General features: G+C 39.1%; 3 protein-coding genes and 3 long non-coding RNA genes across 6 annotated transcripts; 3 read left to right on the top strand and 3 right to left on the bottom strand.

Annotated features, from left to right (window-relative positions):
• The first annotated feature begins 257 nt into the window (after positions 1-257).
• On the top strand, positions 258-2,888 carry LOC143302458 (uncharacterized). The gene is made up of 3 exons (XR_013057983.1): positions 258-888; positions 1,012-1,188; positions 1,322-2,888. It is a non-coding gene; the product is annotated as an uncharacterized LOC143302458 (long non-coding RNA).
• LOC117154284 (actin, muscle) lies at positions 1,787-3,598 on the bottom strand. Its single transcript, XM_033329167.2, has 2 exons — positions 3,448-3,598; positions 1,787-3,355 (listed from the first exon to the last, which is right to left on the bottom strand). Exons 1-2 carry the CDS (start codon positions 3,571-3,573, stop codon positions 2,351-2,353), a joined length of 1,131 nt encoding a protein of 376 aa, XP_033185058.1. The 5' UTR covers positions 3,574-3,598; the 3' UTR covers positions 1,787-2,350.
• Positions 3,599-6,730: 3,132 nt separating this feature from the next.
• LOC117154285 (uncharacterized) lies at positions 6,731-7,988 on the top strand. Its single transcript, XR_004463748.2, has 2 exons — positions 6,731-6,884; positions 7,673-7,988. It is a non-coding gene; the product is annotated as an uncharacterized LOC117154285 (long non-coding RNA).
• A 398-nt stretch (positions 7,989-8,386) lies between these two features.
• LOC117154283 (actin, clone 205-like) lies at positions 8,387-12,425 on the bottom strand. Its single transcript, XM_033329165.2, has 2 exons — positions 12,298-12,425; positions 8,387-9,793 (listed from the first exon to the last, which is right to left on the bottom strand). Exon 2 carries the CDS (start codon positions 9,765-9,767, stop codon positions 8,637-8,639), a length of 1,131 nt encoding a protein of 376 aa, XP_033185056.1. The 5' UTR covers positions 9,768-9,793; positions 12,298-12,425; the 3' UTR covers positions 8,387-8,636.
• Positions 12,426-16,097: 3,672 nt separating this feature from the next.
• On the bottom strand, positions 16,098-18,125 carry LOC117154282 (actin, clone 205-like). Its single transcript, XM_033329164.2, has 2 exons — positions 17,967-18,125; positions 16,098-17,315 (listed from the first exon to the last, which is right to left on the bottom strand). Exon 2 carries the CDS (start codon positions 17,292-17,294, stop codon positions 16,164-16,166), a length of 1,131 nt encoding a protein of 376 aa, XP_033185055.1. The 5' UTR covers positions 17,295-17,315; positions 17,967-18,125; the 3' UTR covers positions 16,098-16,163.
• Positions 18,126-18,327: 202 nt separating this feature from the next.
• Positions 18,328-19,255, top strand: LOC143302457 (uncharacterized). Its single transcript, XR_013057982.1, has 2 exons — positions 18,328-18,522; positions 18,641-19,255. It is a non-coding gene; the product is annotated as an uncharacterized LOC143302457 (long non-coding RNA).
• The last annotated feature ends 4,053 nt before the right edge of the window (positions 19,256-23,308 follow it).

The raw sequence follows: 23,308 nt of genomic DNA, 5'->3' as shown, positions 1-23,308 counted from the left end.
TAGAAATTAATAATGATAATACAAGTTATAATTGAACAATTAATTAACATTATTTAAGATTCCAATAATATATTTATTATTTATTTATAAGTATGACATGTATAAGGTACAAATTTATCAAAGATATTTGTGTATAGGAAAATGTTTCATATATTTTATTAAAAGCGAAATTCCAATTAAAAAGAGGAAATATTTATAGTATGCGATTCAAATCACTTAATTATTATTACTTACAATTATTAGGTATATACGTGTAATATGTACCTGTGTTTAGAAGATCAAGATAATTTCATTATAATCATCGAGAAACCAATAATTTTCTGTCCGTTCTCGATGAACATAATTTATCTATAACCTAAACCACGATCATTATATCTATATTATCACATAACTAGAAAAGAAAACTGTTCGTTAACTTATCTAATAAATCTTATTTATGACGCTTGATAATAAATTTTTAAATTTTCTTTCAGCCAAAGTCAGTAATTAACGACTCTATCTTTGAAAAAATAAATTATCAATTCTTTCCTTCTGTATCTATTCCGTTACACGTATAATAAACCGAAGAATTATGCCGTACAGTCGTTTTTCACGTTTCACTATTTCATACAAAGACAAGTCATACGATACGGTAATAATTTAAGTGGTAAAGAGCAACGATTCGTAATACATACGAATTACTCGTCGAGCTTGCTCGTAAAGCTATCCGTTTTCTAGCATTAGCATTTTCAACACGTGGCTGTCTCGTGAAGAGGCACGGAGTGTGATAAAGTCATTCTAAACTGGAGCACCTCCACCCCATGCAGGTGCACGCACGTATGCATACACGTCCCAAAACTCCCAAAGAGTGCGGGCTCTAATTTTAGTTGGTGAAGCGTCAAAATAAGCGTAAGTCACCCGGGGGCCTTGTAAGGCTAGGGAGGCAATCCCGGGGACCCCCGGCATGCACTCCCCGACAGCCACGGCATCCACGTACCGACAACTCTATTTTTGTTATTTCTTTATTTGTAGCGCAGTTTTATCGCTCGTCTTGGGTTACGGATTTTCCTTCGTACAAGAGTCTATAATCGACCGTCTTCGAACTCGAAAGATGTGAAAGATGTTTTTGTTGTGGGATTAAAGTACGGTCATTGATGCTGGAGATAATTATTTTGATTGATGCCGAAACGAGTAATAGATAAATATTAGGTAATTTAGATAATTATATCCAGAAAGATAAATGGACAAGGAAATAAATGAGATGTTTCGTTTTACGATGAAATTAAATTTCACGAATAAATCGTACGGAGAATTGATAAATTTAATTGTTTCTATTTTAAAGGATTTGCTGTGATCTTCTAATTGGCTCGTAATGTCTTCGTAAATTGTTATGGCTGAACAGGTGTAGCCTGTAGATCTATTTCTGGATCGAAGTATCGTCGGTTCTTAATATAGAGTAACTAATCCTCTTGAAGATTTAACGCTTACATTATATCTAATTCTCAGTGTCATATAAATAATAATAATAATGATAAGCGAACAGAGAATTATTCATAATTTTTCTTAATTACTGTGTAACTCTATAGTCTGCTGAAAGAAATGAAAATATGTATAGTCACTTAAAGTTGCACACAAACTGGCCAGCTGCCAGAGCACACTGTAGTTAAATGTCATGAGAACCCAAAACACAATAATTCTCTTGAACTTTATCTATAAAATCGTAATTTGTACCCGTCCATTATGTCATTGTTTTGAGTAACCGCCAGAAATATCACGTACGATAAGGTTCACATAATCCGACATTGAATTATTATATAATACAGTTTTATTATCATCAATTATATGATATAATAAGAACAATACGCCAGGCAGCAATATGAGCCGACGTTGATGCGCCTGGTCATGGTTTCCCATATCATATACTTCACTCTCGTCGATTACCACCCCGTGCGTATCGCAAATGCCAAATTACGTGCGCTTACGATTTCAAGAAAGCCTTTGTATCTGTATGTGTATGTGTGCGTGTCTGTACGATACATGTAAGTCAGCGTATACATAATGACAAGGCCGAGAAGGGCTTGTTGCAATGGCCGAGGAGATTATTATCAATAAATTAATTAACGTTAAAATAACAAACAGTCATGTTGTACAAACTAAAAAGTAAAGTACAGTCTGATAAATGTGTAGAATAAAGGCACTTCAGTAATTTTCCTTTCCCAAATCTCGTTTTCCCCCATTCTACCTTCTTCTCTCTTTCTTCCCCTTGGCATCGGTGAATCCATATGTGAAAGGGTCACAGCTCGAGCACGAATAGAAAAAAAAGAAAAGAAAGCAGGTGAAAATCATGAACCCCTGTGATCGGTGCACCACCTTAGAAGCACTTGCGGTGCACGATGCCAGGTCCGGACTCGTCGTACTCCTGCTTGGAGATCCACATCTGTTGGAAGGTGGACAGTGAGGCCAAGATGGATCCACCGATCCATACGGAGTACTTCCTCTCGGGGGGAGCGATGATCTTGATCTTGATGGTCGATGGAGCCAGGGCAGTGATTTCTTTCTGCATACGATCGGCAATACCGGGGTACATGGTGGTACCGCCAGAGAGTACGGTGTTGGCATACAGATCCTTACGGATGTCGACGTCGCACTTCATGATGGAGTTGTAGACGGTTTCATGGATACCGCAGGATTCCATACCCAGGAAGGAAGGTTGGAACAGGGCTTCTGGGCAACGGAACCTCTCGTTACCGATGGTGATCACCTGTCCATCGGGCAACTCGTAGCTCTTCTCGAGGGAGGTGCTGGCAGCAGCGGTGGCCATTTCCTGTTCGAAGTCCAGGGCGACATAGCAAAGTTTCTCCTTGATGTCGCGCACGATTTCTCGCTCAGCCGTGGTCGTGAAGCTGTAACCTCTCTCGGTAAGGATCTTCATGAGGTAGTCGGTCAAATCGCGACCGGCCAAGTCCAGTCGGAGGATGGCGTGAGGAAGGGCGTAACCTTCGTAGATGGGTACGGTGTGCGAGACACCATCTCCCGAGTCCAAGACGATACCGGTGGTACGACCGGAAGCGTACAGGGAGAGCACGGCCTGGATGGCGACGTACATGGCCGGGCTGTTGAAGGTTTCGAACATGATCTGGGTCATCTTTTCGCGGTTAGCTTTCGGATTCAGAGGGGCTTCGGTGAGAAGGACTGGATGTTCCTCAGGAGCAACTCGCAATTCGTTGTAGAAGGTGTGGTGCCAGATCTTCTCCATATCATCCCAATTGGTAATGATACCGTGTTCTATAGGATACTTTAAGGTAAGTATACCTCTTTTACTTTGGGCCTCGTCTCCTACGTAGCTGTCTTTCTGACCCATACCGACCATCACACCCTGCAATAATTATTAACAGTATTAGCGAGACATGGTAACAAAAAAATGGCGTACATATTGGAATTTCATGGTAATTTTCAAAATTTCCATACCTGATGACGTGGGCGGCCAACAATGCTGGGGAAGACAGCACGCGGTGCGTCATCTCCAGCGAATCCCGCCTTGCACATACCGGACCCATTGTCCACGACTAGTGCCGCAACATCATCGTCACACATCTTGTTTGATTATTAGTGTTACCTACTGTAGAAATGAAATTTGAAATGCATATGAACCTGTATTTCGTGCGTTTGTTTCCGATCATATTTTTTTTTTATTAGGTGGTTAATAGTTAGATATTGATACTTTAATGCGATTTTTACTTCTTCGCAGGCATCTTGATAAGAGATTTGAGAATTAGGGGTTTGAATCAGTAAAAGGACGAAAATCATACGATTTTTTATGGAGCAAATGCGCGGTATTAAAAATAGGTAGAAGAAATCCGTTTCAATCACTAGAATTTGAATTGCGAAAAAGAATGTTTGGTATAATCAATAAAATATCGAGAATTTCATTAGATACTACTTACAAGCAGAATAAATATCAAAATAAATATCGTTAGCAATTTTAACAAGAGATACTAAAAAGGAACTGTTAATTTAAACTAAATATTTGTCATAAGAATTAGTCGACATATTGCAGCTATCTAATCGTTGATTATTAAAATACTACCATAATTGTACGATCGAATAATTATCATCGTTAAACGTTTGCTACTCGTTGTTTTAAAAGAAGAGCGTCTAATTGTATACCAATCGAACAAAGAATCGCCTATTAAAGCCAACGGTAGCAACGTATGCTAAAAAGAGCACAGGCATTGGTATCACATTTGCGGAACATCACTTCACAATGAGGATTCGATGACATGCAAGGATCCTGCAACGATCGACTGCGTTCGGTCCTCGTACACTCTCTTGGCAAGGTCGATACTGATTTCCGGTGCGAAGTCACTGAAACGACGCGAATTACACCTTGCAAAAAACCTCGTTTCTACACACTACTGTTTCCTGTTCTCCAAGGCACGAGGACCGAGCCGATCGTCCGCGATTATCATGCGTGCAACCCTCGTCTCGATCCAACGATCAAGAAGAAAGCTCACCGGTTACACACCAGCACGCTGTTTCAGCGGATGCAAACTAACGGAACACTCGTTCGATTTACCGTTCGCTAATGAGTCGAGAGATCGGCAATGGTCGCTTAGGGCGTACGTCGTGCAAGAGACCGAGAGCGGCGAGTGGCACAGTGCCGGCTCTGTGGGGTCCCTTTATCCATATCGGTTCGCAGCCGAAAATAGCGATCCGCCCCTTAGATGGAAATCTATCGTGCATTAACACTCGTCTCGGCCCGCCGCCACCGCCTAGTCCTTAGCCGCCCTAACCGTGACGCCGAGAAGGAGAGACGCCGTGCGTCGCGACGAGGCGGCGGCCGACGGCCCCCCAATCCAAATAAGGACTCGTCACGCGCCAGGGCCGTCTTCCGTTAGGCGCTAATCGGCCGAGGGTCGAAGGGCACCAGCGTCCAATCTGATTCATCCTCCAATTTATGTGCCGTCATATTCATTAACCGGAAGGTAGACACAGAGCACATGTACAGCTTGTTCTTCTTACCTCACGTGTCCTGTATCTGATGTTTCTTCATTTTTCAAAATACGTTGGAACATTCGAGGTACCTGGTACGTTTTAAATAAAGTTACGTTATAGACAAAGGCTGTAAGAAAATGACAAAATATTTTCGATCGAAGAACAACGGAGATGATTTAAAGTAGACGACGAAGTTTAGTTTCCTTTCAACTTAAATGTAGATAGAACATTTGATTTCCATCGTCGAAGAAAGGAAGAGGCGATCTCCGAACCACTATAGGCTATAACGTTCGTGCATTTATGGCAGGATCAAAGGTACAAAAATGTATATAAAATGTCCGAAGTTTATGATATTTGGCGGGTGTTTTGTTTAGATTCTATTTCTTTAGTTGTCTTAAATATGAATCTACGTGTATTTGTGTATTTGTATCTGGTAATGCGATTACGAGTGTATAAATACTTGCTGCTGTATTTAACCGGAAAATTAGGATTTACGTGTAAGTTGAACTTAATTAATTAAAAGCAGAAAAAAAATTTATGTGGGTGTTAGCAGTAGTAATAGTCTATAAATATAGAGCTTAGTGAAGCTTATGGGATCTTGAGATTGCAATGTTTTTGAATGAAAAGTTTAGATCGGTGTGTCGGTAGCTTTTAATAGACATGAAAGTTTATGAGGTTCGGACGAAACGTGCTTCATGAAAGGAAGATTCAACAAAGTGGATTTCGATGTTTACGATACGTAGTAAATGAATGTTTATCAATTAATGAATGTTTCGTTTAGGATTGCGTTATTTTCGAATTCAAGTTAGGAAGATACGCATCCGGTTAATAAGAAGGGATAAACCCAAAGAGAAACCTGGAATAAATTTCTTAAATACGAGATGATCTCTCGACAAAAGAAATCTTTCAATAAACACGTTATAGTTAAAATTTAATCGCTAGATACGTGTAACTGAAATTAAGTTGAATTTTGCGCGCCTTGCGAAATATATTTCGTGCGTTCTCCTCCGACTGAATCGACAATATCTCGGAACTACCCGTAACAAATTTAAAAAATTTGTACAAAAATTTCCACGCAGAATTTACGGTACAACGATAAAACTGTAAAAAAGTGCCGGATCGAAATAAATAAAAAGATCGATCTGCTTAAAATCTACGAAAAGTAAAATACTAAAACAACGAAAAGCATAAAAGCAAAAGCGTAACAGCTATAGAAGTAGCATAATAGAAATTTAAATATTATCCCTCTAAAACGAACGTATTAGCCCAACCGATTATCGTTCTAATTTCACCGATTGACGTTCGATTTCTCTGATTTCGTAATTTCGAACTTTCATAAATTCGGAACTTTTCTCTTGAAATATTAAATTTTTAAGGCCGCTGATCTCTAAAATGTTCACGACAAGCGCATTATTTCGCGGCTGTCGTTCATACTCGTAAACGAATAATATATGACTTGATATGGCCGCAGCGTGCCAACAATAATAATCCGAATTACAGTTGGGACGCGACGCCATTTTCGATGCTAAACGATCCGTATATTATGGTTGCGTGCAACGCCGGGTGTAAATGGCTCAATCAGCCATTTACGGCCGATGAAATGCATATAGAATCGAATTATTGGACGATTAGGCTGCTTTCTATAATTGGGAGTGCACGGGGCGACCACGTAGCTCGAGCCACCACCGATCCCCTCCACCTTTTTGCAAGAGCCACCGTCGAACCGTGCGACCGATTCGCAGATTCGCATTGCCGTGTTTCAACCCCGAAACGGCACGTCTTTATCGCAAACGAACTTCCACACGGAATCCCCTTGTACGCATACAGACGGTGATTCGATCGATCGACCAACAGTTTGCAAGTTTCGTGACCGTGCAAGAAGATGACAATGTTCGGTGGAATGTTCGAAGGTGATGAGATTTTCATTTATATAAGAATATCGGTAGAGATTGAGGGGCTCGTGACAAAGACGACCCTTGCCAAGCCTTTTCGCTATTTAGATAGTAACGCGTTTCAGAAAATTCACGACTTAGCGGAATCGGTATTACGAAAAATGATCTATGTCCTGATCTATCGTCGAACGAAAATCGAACAGTTGTGCCAAAACTTTATAATTGAATTAGATATAGCTGTTGGATATAGCTCGATATACTTAGAGACACGCTCGTAGTTATAATGCGATACGATGGATATTTCGTTAAGAGAAATTGTAATGTACGAAAGACGCTGCGGGGTATTCTTTGAATTTCCTGAGAAAAGACAAACATAAACAAGAGTCGTTTTTGCTATCAGGCCTTTGATTAAAGTATAGCTTTCGCGGAGAATTAAGTACGTTAAAGTACTTTATCAATGTACGTTGTCAGTGATGTAATTATCGGATAAAGAAAGATATCGACGATAATAATTGTTATTTAACTTAAGTGCTGATATCTTTCATCGTAACCGTAGAGTATATTATAGAGTTGTAAAGAATTGCAAGAATCGCAATTGCAAGAGAGTGGAAACTTTATAGAAGTATGGAGGAATTTTGAAGAACCAAATTCTTCTTTTCATGCATGTGCGCTTAGTGTGTAATTCGACAATTTTAAGGAAGTAAGAAGACGGCAAAATAATTCTACGTATAAGGATATTCGGACTACCTTTTGTATAAATATCACAATTTGAGCAATTGATTAGCGTGATGAATGCAAATTTGCAGATACTGCGATGCGAAAGACACAAACAGGACAAGCACTCAATGTATGGACTACGCTAAAGGAGAAAGCCAGCATTAAAGGGGAGCGTGTTCCTGGATGAGGGCGCGTCTATCCTTAACAAATTGGCGACGAAGCTTACGATAACGTAAAGAAGTCCGTTTGGATACCCCGGTAATTTTGATAGAAGCAATGAGTTACTCCTTCGCGTAATTCAATCCATGCATGGTAGATGACGATACGTATATTACTGTCCCTTCCAAAATGTTATTTATGTTGAATACGAGTGTTGAGATTTGAATAAATATATTTTTCTAGAAATTCTAGAAATTTTAAGTTTGTTAAGCCGACATTTTACCCAGTTTTTATTGATGTATGCAAAACTTTTTTCTAGTACAGCCTATCAATACGAACGTATAGTAATTGATGGCTAGCCCCTTTCTTTCAATTTGATCCTAATATTTGCAGTGTCCCCCCCATTGCAAATGCACGATTCTAATGAGAAATTATCCGGTTTGTATCTCATTGTAACATATTTAATCGTAATGTAGTGTGAAATAATGTTTTGATCAAACAAAGATGAAATATTTTTCGATTGGATCAGAAGAATAGATACTTCGTGATTGAAGAATAATGTGCGAAAGATATAATAGAATTGAAAATAAATCGATTATTAAACAGCAATTGATATTCAGGGAATCGTAAAATGAAAAGCTACGTTTTGATTAGTTGTAAGAATATAAGACTGATTTATTCCGTAGATGTAAACTTATATACAAAAGATGACGTGTATGTTCAGACCATGTTCGTCGGAAAAAATCTCACCGCCACGTAGAAACAGTGCCGATAGAATTGAACTAACGGAGTCGCAGCTAGACGAAGCGGTACGGCAGTGAACGGTGTGTTTGGGGAAAAGGTGTAGCAATAACAATATCGATAGTAATAATAATTTGAATCGAGCATAACTGCTTAGAAGCACTTGCGGTGAACGATGCCAGGGCCGGACTCGTCGTACTCCTGTTTGGAGATCCACATCTGTTGGAAGGTGGACAGGGAGGCCAAGATGGATCCACCGATCCATACGGAGTATTTCCTCTCGGGGGGAGCGATGATCTTGATCTTGATGGTCGATGGGGCCAGGGCAGTGATTTCTTTCTGCATACGGTCGGCAATACCGGGGTACATGGTGGTACCGCCAGAGAGTACGTTGTTGGCGTACAGATCCTTACGGATGTCGACGTCGCACTTCATGATGGAGTTGTAGACGGTTTCATGGATACCGCAGGATTCCATACCCAGGAAGGAAGGTTGGAACAGGGCTTCTGGGCAACGGAACCTCTCGTTACCGATGGTGATCACCTGTCCATCGGGCAACTCGTAGCTCTTCTCGAGGGAGGTGCTGGCAGCAGCGGTGGCCATTTCCTGTTCGAAGTCCAGGGCGACATAGCAAAGTTTCTCCTTGATGTCGCGCACGATTTCTCGCTCAGCCGTGGTCGTGAAGCTGTAACCTCTCTCGGTGAGGATCTTCATGAGGTAGTCGGTCAAATCGCGACCGGCCAAGTCCAGACGGAGGATGGCGTGAGGAAGGGCGTAACCTTCGTAGATGGGTACGGTGTGCGAGACACCATCTCCGGAGTCCAAGACGATACCGGTGGTACGACCGGAAGCGTACAGGGAAAGCACGGCCTGGATGGCGACGTACATGGCCGGGCTGTTGAAGGTTTCGAACATGATCTGGGTCATCTTTTCGCGGTTAGCTTTTGGGTTCAGGGGAGCCTCGGTGAGGAGGACTGGGTGTTCCTCAGGGGCAACACGCAATTCGTTGTAGAAGGTGTGATGCCAGATCTTCTCCATATCATCCCAGTTGGTGATGATACCGTGCTCGATCGGGTATTTCAAGGTGAGAATACCTCTCTTGCTCTGTGCCTCGTCGCCGACATAGCTGTCTTTCTGACCCATACCGACCATCACACCCTGATGTCTGGGGCGACCTACGATCGAGGGGAATACGGCACGGGGAGCGTCGTCTCCGGCGAAACCGGCCTTGCACATACCGGATCCATTGTCGACAACAAGGGCTGCTACTTCGTCGTCGCACATTTTGCTTTTTCTTCGATTTTAAGTGTCTGTAACAGAAATCGCAGTCGTTCTTAATTTCACATCGTTACTTTCTTTATATGACCGTTTGATAACATTGGTGTCTAGTGTCATCAAATATTTGATTTTATCAAATACATATCTGTTTCCAATGTTATCGTAGCGAGTAAATCTATTTCCGTAGATTTTGCACTGATTTATTGCGAAAACCTGTCGGAGATTTGTGACGTATGGCACTGATACTTGATGGGTTGTAAAATTCGTTCGAATGTACCTTCAATGGAAAACAATCGTGTTTATATCAGGAAAAAAATGTGAGCAAAATCGTAAGAAATGTACGTGTAGCTGAAAGGGCTAGGAGTAAAATTCTATCATCATTTTCAGCAACTCAATAATTTCGAGAGAAAGAATTCTCGTACAAAATCCCGATTCTTCTATTTTAACTCAACAACGCAGAAAATGATTTTTATAACTTGCAAAATCCTACTTTACGTTATATTTAATTTACTAAACGAAAATCTAAGAGTCAGTGTTTAAGTAGCAAAAATATTCTCACGAAACAAAATGAAAACAAAAAGAAGAATTCAAAATAATTCTCCAACGAAAGAAAAAACAATCGTTCGCTCGATAAATATCGTTCAGTTAGAAAATATGTGTACGCAAAAGTGTAGGAAGCTAGTGAAACGGTATAGGCATCGTGCAGCGCGATGAAGTTTTCGCGGAAAGCGTCGACGCTCGCCAGAATTGACCCAGTTGCCTATAAAACGATAGGCAAGCGGCCCCGGCGTCGCGGCACTATTTCGGGGCGCCGCGACGCTAACTTTAGACGTACGACCGACGGACGATCCCTAATAAGTGCAAGCGACGATTATGGTGGGTAACATCGTCTCTGCTCGCCGCGACTCCGCTCGGACCACGAAAGATACAGCATAACGACGTGGCTCGCGCCTGCCAAAATTATGCTCTGCTCGCAAAAGGACTAACTTCGCACACGGGCAAAGACCTCGAATATGCCTAAACATGACGATAGAGTCGGCCATTCGCCCCGCGCAGGTATTTTTGGCACTCGTGATTAGCTGGTTAGAAGAATTTCGATATCGAGAGAAGAAATTCGCGCGTAAAATGACGATACACCAGCGAGGAAATTTTTAAAACGATTGGAAATTCGTCGATGACAGCTGTCTTTTGTAATCAGAGCGAGTATTCTTTCGAGTATACAGTTATATGTAATTTTGCAAGCAGAAAGCAGTTAGTTTGAGGTTTTAGGTTTCGATATCCTTTCATATCGTTAATTGGATTTTGCGTTGCCGTAAATGGGATAGTAATTTATGATTTTACCGTTGGATAGGTGTTAGCAAGATGCGATGATTTTAAAGTAGATATTTTGTGAGTGCAGAGAACAGATGTAATTTGTAGAACTTGCTGTTTAATGATCTCAAATTTACTAAGATAAATGTTATCAAATAATGCAAAGACGACTTGGACCAATTTAAAGGTTCTCGTATGTCAAAATTAAACGATAGCGTGGTAATATTATATTTCATATATATCTTTCTTTTTTTAAAAATTCGAACGATAAGCGAGAAAATTTGTTCTACTCTAAAAATAGTATTTCTAACTATTCTCGGTAACTTAATAAGGCCAGCGAAATCGTGTACACAAAACGTATAGAACGAATAAAAAGTTTCAACGGTGCCGTATGATTGATTCAAATCGACGATAAGAAATAAAAATTCCTTTAGAAAATAAATATCCCCAATATAATATTCGTTGATGCGTAATTTACAAATAGATATGAAATTTAAACACTAACCTGATTTAGTATTTCAAATATTACGATAAAAATATATAAAATATTAGCAAAAAAATAGATATCTAGTGTTGGATACTTTCGATTGCAAGAACGAATTTTCCTAAAGAGATCGTATTACTTGTTGCGTTTAAAACAAAGGTAGATATCAAAAGATCGAATAAAACAATTGCTTCGACATTTGACGGAAAGAAAATCTAAAACCAATTATTACTATCCGAACTTTTCGATAAAAGCCAAGATTCTATATCGCATTAATAAGCTGCAAACAAGTATCGAAATACGATTTAACGTACACGATGCAGCTGAGGGAACTCTTTTAAAATTAAGCTATCGTACAAATCTAAATCGTAAATAATCGATCGTTTTCTGTAAAAAAAAAATTAATCAGTTAAGTGATTTCTATTACACAAATGCTAGAAAATTACTTCTGGTTCTCAGAACACGCGCAATTAACCCTCGATGCTATTTCAGATGCGAGATACCGGAAGGAAACTCGACCACTCCCTTAAAAGTCTAACAGCGTACCGCTACGCCTCCAACTATGGCTCTCTTCTATCCAAAGGATCGGTTGAAAAATCCTACGACCCGATCGATATAACAAAATCAATCGCAGGAATCGATCGGCTTCCGGTATCTTCGATGGTGTCGAGGGTTCTTGGTGGTAGCCGATAGCGTCCGTGATAAATGAAATATCGTTTCCAGAGAACAGTTTCTACGTACCGTGCACGGGACAGAGTTGGAGTGGCGTCTGTGCCTCGGGAGCGTCCCGACGTCGAATATATGCTCTCGTCAGAACGCCCCCGCATTCTCGTGGGATGCTTCTTGCCCGACAGGCACGAAAAAGGCTTGCCTCGCGTGGCGTCGCGACGCTCGCCGAACTAGGCGGCCCCAGGCCCTAAGCGGACCGAGGAAAATGCGCCGCTTTGAAAATTCACACTATCGTCTCTTCCTATGCTTCTACCATCTTTCGTTCCTGTTTTACTCTATAACGCTTCGTTTCTTCTCTTGGCCCTTCTTCGTATCCGAAGGATATCTTTTCCGAAACACGGCGTCCAAGTTTCCATCGATACCGTTTCTTCTTTCTGGTTTCTTTCCTAAATATCTTTTCTCTTATCTAAATAATTTTTTCGAAACAGTTTCGAGAAGGATTTCCACGCATACCGTTTCTCCTTCTGTTTTCTTCTTTACTTTCGTATTTGAAATACGATTTCTTCGAAAAAATGTCTAAAAGAAAGTTCCCGTAAATATCGTTTCCTCTTCCGTTGCTTTTCTTCGAATCTATGGAATAATTTTCCTGAAATAGTTTCGACAGAAGTTTTCATAGATACCGTTCCGTCTCATTTGCGTCTTTTCTTCGTATCTGAAGAATAATTTTTCTAAGGGAGCTTCGTCAAGCATCGTTTCTTCTCCCATTTCGGGAAGAAACGGCGAACCGTTGATCTTAAGATCGCGAATCGTTCATTCTAAGAATTAACTGAAACAAACGGAGAATTTTATCGAACGGATTATCAGAGAATTTGTGCCCGAGCTTGCGTTTAGTAGCCTGTTTTGTTTCAACATGTTCCATGAAAGCTAAGTTAAACTTAGGGGCTAAGGTGTACGCTACTAGTTCTCCAAGTCACCAGTTAGGTTTTCATCTTGTTTTATTACGGAAGTCGGCTTTCGTGCTTCTATCGTTTTGCTTAAAGTGCCATGTAATGTAAGAGCTGGCTGCGCTTTGCTTGCACGGAGTATGATGTATATAGAAAGCGGGAGCACTGATTTATCTCATGTACAAATAGAGTTCCGCGTAAATTCTCCAAGTACTTATGCTAGACTTAATATCGTACTTCAGAAAGATGCAAATTGGCTGTTAACTGTTAATGTTTCAATGTCTGGAAATTGTCTCGACTCGTTGTTAAACGAGACTTTTCCATGGAGAAGTAAGAGGCAATCGTAGTTTTAGTTACGTAAATGTGGCACGTAACTGAAGCATATTTTCAAATTTTTGTTTATTTCTGTGGGTATGAACAAGTGCTAGAAATTTCATGTCGTTTCTCTCTAAGAAAAAGACAGCTTTTCCGCTTGATTTGGAGTGAAATTCACCGCAAAATACGATCACCGTCTAGAAATATAGGACACGACGAACGCTAAGAATTTTCAATACCACAAATACCAAATGTGCTGTTGTGAATTGAAAAATTATCTTCCATGCTTATCACTTACTTTTATCTTTCATAAAATAGAAAATAGTATATTTGTTGCATGTCTCATTCCTACGAATTAAAATTTGTCTAACTCCAAACGTTATCATAGTTATCAGACAGTGTCAAAAGTCTAATGATTAATAAACTCTTGTAAGATTATGTTTTGTCAGCACGTACAAACTTTAATCCATATTCATTTAACGTTTAAATTATTAATACATTTCCACAAACATTTTCCCTGAGCCAAACCTAACGTTTACTATAATCCTTATCGATCTTTTCATAAAAAGTACATGATGGGTCATGAAATTTAAATTATTTTTCGATTTTACTAGGGAATCGTTCAGTGCTAAAATTACATAAAATACAAACAACGGATTGCTACAGAAAATATAGACGTCTCGATGGATTAACACATTAGCTGCCACTGACATGGCCAATTGTTAATCACTAAGAAAGCAAGAATTTCAATTCTTATCGTAACTATAGAAATTATTTAAGAAATTAATTGTAGCAACCAGTGACCTTAATTGCCATTTTCTGCTTTGAGATTCTCGTAAAATTATCAGCTGCAAATGTGTTGAGCAGATCGTTTCTTCAATACGAACAAATTTAGTTTTACTCGTAGGCTGACAACGGATCGAGCTTGATCCCTGCGCGATACGTGCTCTCCTCTTTCCCCCAGATATCACAGTAGGAGGAATATTTCGAGATTACGCACCGGGACGAAAATAAATCGCAGGATCCGTAGCTCTTTTATCGGCCATCGTATTCGCTTATCGACGGAAAAGGCTTTCGGTGAACGAAGCGGGCAAAATTACGAAAATGACCAAACTCCTGGCACGTTGCACGGTTACCAAACGGCTGAGTAAAAAAAGAAAGTTTGAATTTTTCTAGTGAATATTTCCGTGGATTTAGAAAAATATATAGTAAAGGGGACCGTGCAGGAGTAGATTAGTCATTTTAGGCCAAGGTCATTCGTTAAGTCCACGTCACAACAATAGTTATTTTAAAACCACTCGAACGCCGACTTTACCCTGCTCTCGCAGACATATTCGGACTTGAGCATCGCGAAGAAAAGAGCAATTCTTTTCTACATAAATTCCTGTATATCAGATACATGTACGATGAAACACGTGTATAACAGATACACATACGACACGTGCAGCATCGGATGCTGATAATATGTAGCGAATAAAAATTCCTATGTAAATATTTGGCGAACGGATAATAGACATGTGGAATTATAATTAAACGAGAGTTGTGTTTGTTGTGTTTGTGTTTGAGATGTATTTCCGTATTTGATCGCTTATCCTCTAAACTTAGTTCTGAATAATTTAAATTCAGCAACGCCGATATGCGATACGTTGCTCAGAGTGAACGCGAAAGGATATCGAAATCTAGGGAAAAGTCAATGTCTAGTTAATCCTATTAGGGGCGAGCTTTTTGAATAAGTGTATATATTTTTATGTAACAATTTACGTTACAGGTGTTTCACCGACAAAGTCGACAAGAATCGCAGACTTACGAGAGACGGAACAACATTCTTAAGGAGATCGAACGTGAACATTTCCCAAAAGAGTTTCTGCTCTCGAGCAAGGACATCGTACATTTTAGGTACGTATTAAGGAAAGCAAATACGCCGAATGTAACAAAGCATAATTAACGCATCGAAGTTGAAGGATATGACTAATGATATGAGAGAATGTATATTTAATTTGACTTTTTGATATATCGTATAACAATATAGCAATATAATGTATAATATTTACAAAATAAATTAAAATAGAAGTATATATCGATGGTGAGTTCGCTTCAATTAGCAGGCTAGGTAGAAGTAGGATTTGAGAAATTTGTTGAAGGTGCAGGGATCTCGCGTAACAGTGAGACAAGCGCAGCTTCCCTCGAAGTTGGTCCAATTCTCTCGAAGATCCTGTTTTCTTCTTGCGTGTCCAGAATGTCCCTTTCATAATCGAAAGATGCATTTGGTAGGTAGGTCAGCCGATCTGGCATCGTTCATGGGCCTCGTTTTGATACTAGACGAGGAATGGCCATCCGCGAGTGAGCTCTGTATCGAGAACCAACACCTTTGCCGGGTTCCTCGGTCATGATGAAACAACGGATGAGTGTGACTTTGACAGCCCGTTAAAGAGTTGTAGAGTCAACATATATATGATCAGCCAGGTTGTCGCATCTTACAGAGCGACACAGATGACCACAATAATGAACATTCGATGAGATCTGGTGATGATCTGGATATCGTGATATTTTGATAAAATTTCTTTATCGCAGCATGTGAGTTGCTTAAAGGAAACCGATGGATCGTATTCTCGATTTCCCCGAAGTCGATCGATGTTTCTTCGACGTTCGTGCGACGTTGCTGAATCGTCAGCAATGCGCTTAGAAGCACTTGCGGTGGACAATGCCAGGGCCGGACTCGTCGTATTCCTGCTTGGAGATCCACATCTGTTGGAAGGTGGACAGGGAGGCCAAGATGGATCCACCGATCCATACGGAGTATTTCCTCTCGGGGGGAGCGATGATCTTGATCTTGATGGTCGATGGGGCCAGGGCAGTGATTTCTTTCTGCATACGGTCGGCAATACCGGGGTACATGGTGGTACCGCCAGAGAGTACGTTGTTGGCGTACAGATCCTTACGGATGTCGACGTCGCACTTCATGATGGAGTTGTAGACGGTTTCGTGGATACCGCAGGATTCCATACCCAGGAAGGAAGGTTGGAACAGGGCTTCTGGGCAACGGAACCTCTCGTTACCGATGGTGATCACCTGTCCATCGGGCAACTCGTAGCTCTTCTCGAGGGAGGTGCTGGCAGCAGCGGTGGCCATTTCCTGTTCGAAGTCCAGGGCGACATAGCAAAGTTTCTCCTTGATGTCGCGCACGATTTCTCGCTCAGCCGTGGTCGTGAAGCTGTAACCTCTCTCGGTGAGGATCTTCATGAGGTAGTCGGTCAAATCGCGACCGGCCAAGTCCAGACGGAGGATGGCGTGAGGAAGGGCGTAACCTTCGTAGATGGGTACGGTGTGTGAGACACCATCTCCGGAGTCCAAGACGATACCGGTGGTACGACCGGACGCGTACAGGGAGAGCACGGCCTGGATGGCGACGTACATGGCCGGGCTGTTGAAGGTTTCGAACATGATCTGGGTCATCTTTTCGCGGTTAGCTTTTGGGTTCAGGGGAGCCTCGGTGAGGAGGACTGGGTGTTCCTCAGGGGCAACACGCAATTCGTTGTAGAAGGTGTGATGCCAGATCTTCTCCATATCATCCCAGTTGGTGATGATACCGTGCTCGATCGGGTATTTCAAGGTGAGAATACCTCTCTTGCTCTGTGCCTCGTCGCCGACATAGCTGTCTTTCTGACCCATACCGACCATCACACCCTGATGTCTGGGGCGACCTACGATCGAGGGGAATACGGCGCGGGGAGCGTCGTCTCCGGCGAAACCGGCCTTGCACATACCGGATCCATTGTCGACAACAAGGGCTGCTACTTCGTCGTCGCACATTTTGCTGCTTTTTTAGTGTCTCTGAAAAAGAATTTATCGTCGGTTATGCAACCAATTCTGCTGCTATATTTCCTTCCTTCATAACTAAACTTCAATCGTAACATTTATAGATCATCCAACAACTACTGAGTCTAAGATTAAAGAGTTAGAAATTTTGTACTAAAGGTGAATTGAATTTGAATTTGTTGCTTACGAATTTACTAATCATTTGCAAGAAACATGACACTTTTTCGTAAGGAAGGAGTTTTATAAGAGAAGCTTCTATTACCGATCGTTCTTGAATGTACCAATTCTATCGATTTAACAATTAATTTTTACTTCTAAATCTTTTTAGTGTTTCAAAAGAATTATTGTCTACTTCAAAATCTTTATCGATATCTCAAAATAGTTGAATCGTAGGACGATGCCAGTTTCACTTTTCGTCCAAGTTTGTCTACTTCGTCCAACCCTTGTAACAATTTTCCACACTCGATAAAATGTATCCGTGCACCTATTTCCACATGACAATTGTGAAATCCTATTAATCGATTCCCTAGTTGATCACTTGCGTCACCACAAAGCACCGATCGTCCAAGACGAGCGCTACACTACACAACCTTCTTCGATGCTTCTTTTCGATATACGAAAGAGAGAAAAAAAAATGTAATGTGGAGGCTTGGCAGAATTACTAACCGTGGGGGTGAGTTGTGAATCGACGGGCGACTGAGGAGCGGCTGAGGCTCGAGGGCGCCGCGACGCCAGATATAACATCCGCAGCGTACGCGACGCTACCGAAGATGGGCACGCGGGACGCCTCCAGGGCTGGCCAGTGCGTCTGCCCACGCGAAAGCTTCGTGTGACGATGTCTGCGGACCAGACACGCTACGAACCAGGAAATTAGTATAGCGCTCGGCGTTGGAATCTCGGTAGAGGGTGGACAGTAATACGAATTTGGACGGCCCTGGCCGTCCGAGAACAGCGGGGAGAATTATGCGGCTGCCTCCCACCGGCTCCCCAACCTTATCCAAGTAGCGCATAATCTTGGCTAGAATTAGTTTTTGCATTGAACCATCGGTATTTGCGATTTTTCAACGTTAGCACGCTGCTCGAACAAATCGTCGCTTCCTACGTGATATGGCTATGTAAATCGATCAACGTTCAGGATAATTTGATATTTTATTCGGAACTCAAACGTTGCTTGTGTATCATCATCAAACGTTTCGCGATGGCTAATTGATTTTATCAGAGAGTAAGGTTTCATCGATATTTCCATGTTTATTACTAAGTTAATGATAGAAATCAGGAGGTGATTCCGCATTGGTAATGTGTTTGAAGCTAATTCGTATTTCTTACGCTTTTCTATGCAGATTTGAAACGTTCTTATAGCTTGCCGGTAATTCAACAGGTCACTGGCTCGACTTGAGCGCGTGTGTAACCAAATCAAGGCACTGACGGCACCGGAGACAAGTATTAATCATTATTTTGAATCTTTCCAGCTTTTATCAGATTGATTTTATGTAGATTAGTCGTAATTCCGTCTAAAATTTAGCTATCAACCCTAAAATTGTATCTGCAAATTGAACCAGGCACAGATGATAATTTATTAAATTAATACGAGGATTTTGTCACTTTTATCAGAATCTATGATAATCAAAGTTAATAATCAAGGATTATTTCATGACGATTTAATCAGTTTTTCAATGATAATTTTTTTAATTTACTATAATTTCATACGACTTCTTTTTTATGAAATGATGTATGTCTAATGTACAAGAAAATTTCGTATTTTGAAGAATATCGCAAATTGTAGGAAGTGTGGTTGTTTATCGTGTTAAATTTGTTACACTCGTCACACCGATATTGTGCACGAAAATATGCGCGTGGAGTATATTCGCTGCGTCATTACGTAAGATTACTCTGTCTTCCAAATCAGCAAATTTTCTGATAATTCCAATAAACAGTTGTATTCTTTTTAAAATTAACCGATGAACTTCATTATCGCAAATATTTTCATTCCTTTAATTAAAATTACTACATTTTCTTTTCCCTACTCTTGTAAGAGAACAGTCTTTGCCGATACGATGAGCTTTATGTTAGCAGAGTGTATCTTAATTATTTACAAATTATAAAATTATAATTTTACATTTTGGCGCTAAACTGTTTTTTATTTAAATACATCACTTTCCTCGCATTACCATATTTTCACAGTTGTTAATATATTTTTTACTAACGGTTGCTCATTATTTACAAACGATAAGTATTTCAAACTATAAATAATAGTGGGTAGAGTGCGAATTCATTTCAATTTATGCAAATTTATATTTTTAAACTAAACAGAAGATAACCAAAGGTCCGTTTCACCGAATATTACAGCTTATAACAGGTACTATACTTTGGATATTTTATATAGTTTTGTACACGTCTATTCTGCGCATTTCTACACTTTCAAATACATAAACATCCGCGGTCTAATAATGAGGTTCACTATTATCGTGTCTGACTCATGAAGGATGCATTTCACTTACTTTCAACATTCAATGAGTATGGTCAAGCTTCCGTACACGATTATTCAGAATATTTTTCATTCGTGTTACCTTCTAATTTTCTTTAAAAAATGACGCCAATTTCTCTAAGTAAAAATAGTGTTAAATTCGATTTCTCAGGTTATATTCTCACACAATTGCTTTCGTCTTTTTATTTTTTGTCATACACCTATCTTATCTTTCTTTAATATCATTTTTTAATACAGTATAACGTGAATTATGATTTTCAATCAATTAGAATTGCTTCTTCTTCTCGAAATAAAAGTTTCGAATTATTAAATCGTATACTTCTAAAAATATCAATGCTCGAAAAAAATTGCTGAAAAAATTTAATCAAATAAAAAGCCTTATGGCTTTCGTAATTACCGTTAACCGTGCATAAGTTGCATTTAATATTAATTATTGTGAATTCGACTGGAATTTCGATCTGAAACAGGTGAATATATTTCCTTTAAAAGCCAGTTGTATTCGCAAACATGTGAGTAATTTCGTGAATAATGCCTTTACTATGTCGAGGGTGCTATTTTAAACTTTATGTAGATCTTGTATGTAGATATATGAGGAATACAGTTGCAGCACAGCACCCTTCTAATTTATTTCATCCAGATCAATTTATCGAACTAAAAATGGAATTTAACTATTCGTATACATTAACACGTTTTTACCGATGACATGCGTATTTTCTTATCTAAGTAACCAATCTCTTAACTGGTTTTGATAGTAGCTACTACTATTTTTATCGCGTGTATTCTCTTGTTCAAAAATTTGATTCTTTCGTACTTTATTTATTTCTCAAAACCAAGAATATAGCGAAAATATTAAGAGTAAAATTTCACAATTATATAATTTGTTACTGTTCTTCGTTGAATATAATCTCGAGCGACGAATTCCTTATCGGAACAATTTCATTGAATATCTTGTCGACATCTAATTATAAAAATCAACGACATCATGATCAGATATCTTACACATTATTCGTATAAAAGAAGATGGAATTATTGAAGTTATTTATAATGATATATGTAACAAGTTTTATTGTACAATTTTTTAAATAAAAATATAAAGTTCGTTAATAAGGAAATTCTATAGAAACGTTTTTCCATAAAATATCTTATTTCTATTTTTGATTGAACATAAGCAGATATAATTATATATACAGGTCATTTTTATATTCTAAATAATATTGGGTGCCGTTACTACGAATATACATTGTAAATTCATTTTAATCTGCTATAGTGAGTTGTGGAAAAATATTGTCGATACATTAAGCAGACAACTAGAAACTGTGCACGTGCATATGGATCATCGATCACAAGAACAAACAATTTTAAGTTATGCGTTGATAATCATATGTGCACAGATGATAGAAGAGAGTCTGCTTGCTAAATGTTAATAGTTGCTTTCCAAAGTAATAATAATAGCGAGGCAAACAATTTTTTCGAAATTACGTTGAATGTTTTCGAGAAATATATTGGAATATTGATATCAATTTACCGGCCACTACGTGGTATCGTATAATTTCGTGTTGTAAAAAAAGAAAGAATCGAAGGAGGCCTAGAAATTCTGTAAAAAAGATGAAGTCGACCTTGAAATCCTCCTTATGCCTACAGTTGCAAGAAAAAATCTATCGTTACCGTATTCTGACCTTCTTCGCGATATAAAATATCTGTCTGCAATTTTTTAACATGTTCAAGATATTTCAGTAATATTTCACACGAATAAAATTATTATTTCATATGAAAAAAAATTGAAGTATACGACGAAAAGGAAATCTTGAAAGTCATTTCACAAAATCATAATCTTTTTCCCATAAGTCTCAATTTTTCATGGTATATTTAATTCGTAAATTGTACGATATGATAAGTGGTCGGTCCTGGCTATGAAGTAGCATAAATCAAGCATTTTTTGTTATTGTAATAATAAGAACGATAGCTTCTTCAAGAAAGTTATTTTTCATTTCGAGCAGAAAAACAGCTGATGCTGAGAGATAAAACTTATTTCGTGGACTGCAGTTGCATACAAGTTAGATGACGATGAAACTCGAGACTGGTTCCATTTTGGTTTATGAGGTTGTTGTTGTTATAGCCGCCAATAATAATGTTCAAACTAACATTCAGCAATTTAGGGAATTTATTTCTCCGCAAAATTGAATTCTTTTAATTCGGATACATGTAAATTCTAGATAAACGTTGACAGTGTTTTCTACAGAGAATTATTTTGTATTCTGTCATTATTTATAATTAGAAAAATTATTATACAGAATCGCTGCATTTCACGATCAAGTAATAAATTCATCCACTTACGTTTAAATTTTTTAATTTCGTCCACTTTCTCCTATTCTTCTAAATCTTTCTTAGTCTTAAAGTGACATCAAAATAAAAATATCAACAAAAACATACCACATTTTCCGTCATATTACAAATAAATAAAATCTTCTACATCTTCTTTCTTAGTCTTAAAGTGACATCAAAATAAAAATATCAACAAAAACATATCACATTTTCCGTCATATTACAAATAAATAAAATCTTCTAAATCTTCTTTCTTAGTCTTAAAGTGACATCAAAATAAAAATATCAACAAAAACATGTCAGATTTTCCATCATATTACAAATAAATAAAATAAATAAAATAAATAAACAAATATTACAAATTCCCTTCACAAAAGGGAAGTCAAGCTGCAAATTTTTAATCATTCCCAAATACTCTATCAATCACGTTCTTACCAATTTCCTAAAATACAGTAGCTGCTGAAATGAATTTTCAAATCGGTATACCATGAATTTTAGCAACTTCTGCATGAAAAATGTTTTACCATATTGGCAGTAGCCATCTATTCTACGGTGTACGTTACATTCACTCATCGATCTTATTGAATATTAAATCGTCGTCGTGTCTTTTTGTGTCTCTTATTTCGTAAGCTTCCTTTTGTCCGCCACTATAGTTCGAAGTACAGCGGTTGCCACTGATCTCACAACGATCCTCATAAATGCAATCGTCGTACAAGCGGCATGAGACTTTTTGCATTCAATTGCCGTAAGAGGAGCCCTTGAAATGAGCATGATCACCGAGAAGTACAATGATGATCGTGCGTACGCGAGCGAACATTAAAAAAGAAACCGGAGAACATTACAGCGTAAACAGGCAAGGACATTCGACCCTACGAATCAGGAATGTTAAACTGGTCGTTTGAGATGTCTGAACAGCCAGTTGATAATATTAAGCAACCGGGTCGTTAGTTTCGACTAGGGATAAACGATAAAAATGAATCCGCAAGACCTTGCGGAAAGTCGAGCTACGGTTCTGTGCGCTCAACGATGCAACGTGTTCTTTCAAGGTTTTCCAAACGCTACGGTCGCGGCCGTTCCTTCAACTGTTCGCGTTTATGGGTTCATCCGAAGGCAATGATATTAACAATACAACGTAGTAACTGAGAGAGAAATATAAGAATATAATACGATGCGAGAAATTAGAAATAAGAACCCAACAACC

The sequence above is a fragment of the Bombus vancouverensis genome, chromosome 3 (genome assembly GCF_051014615.1).
Source record: "Bombus vancouverensis nearcticus chromosome 3, iyBomVanc1_principal, whole genome shotgun sequence".
Taxonomy (NCBI): Eukaryota; Metazoa; Arthropoda; class Insecta; order Hymenoptera; family Apidae; genus Bombus; species Bombus vancouverensis.
This window is presented reverse-complemented; position numbering and strand designations above follow the sequence as displayed.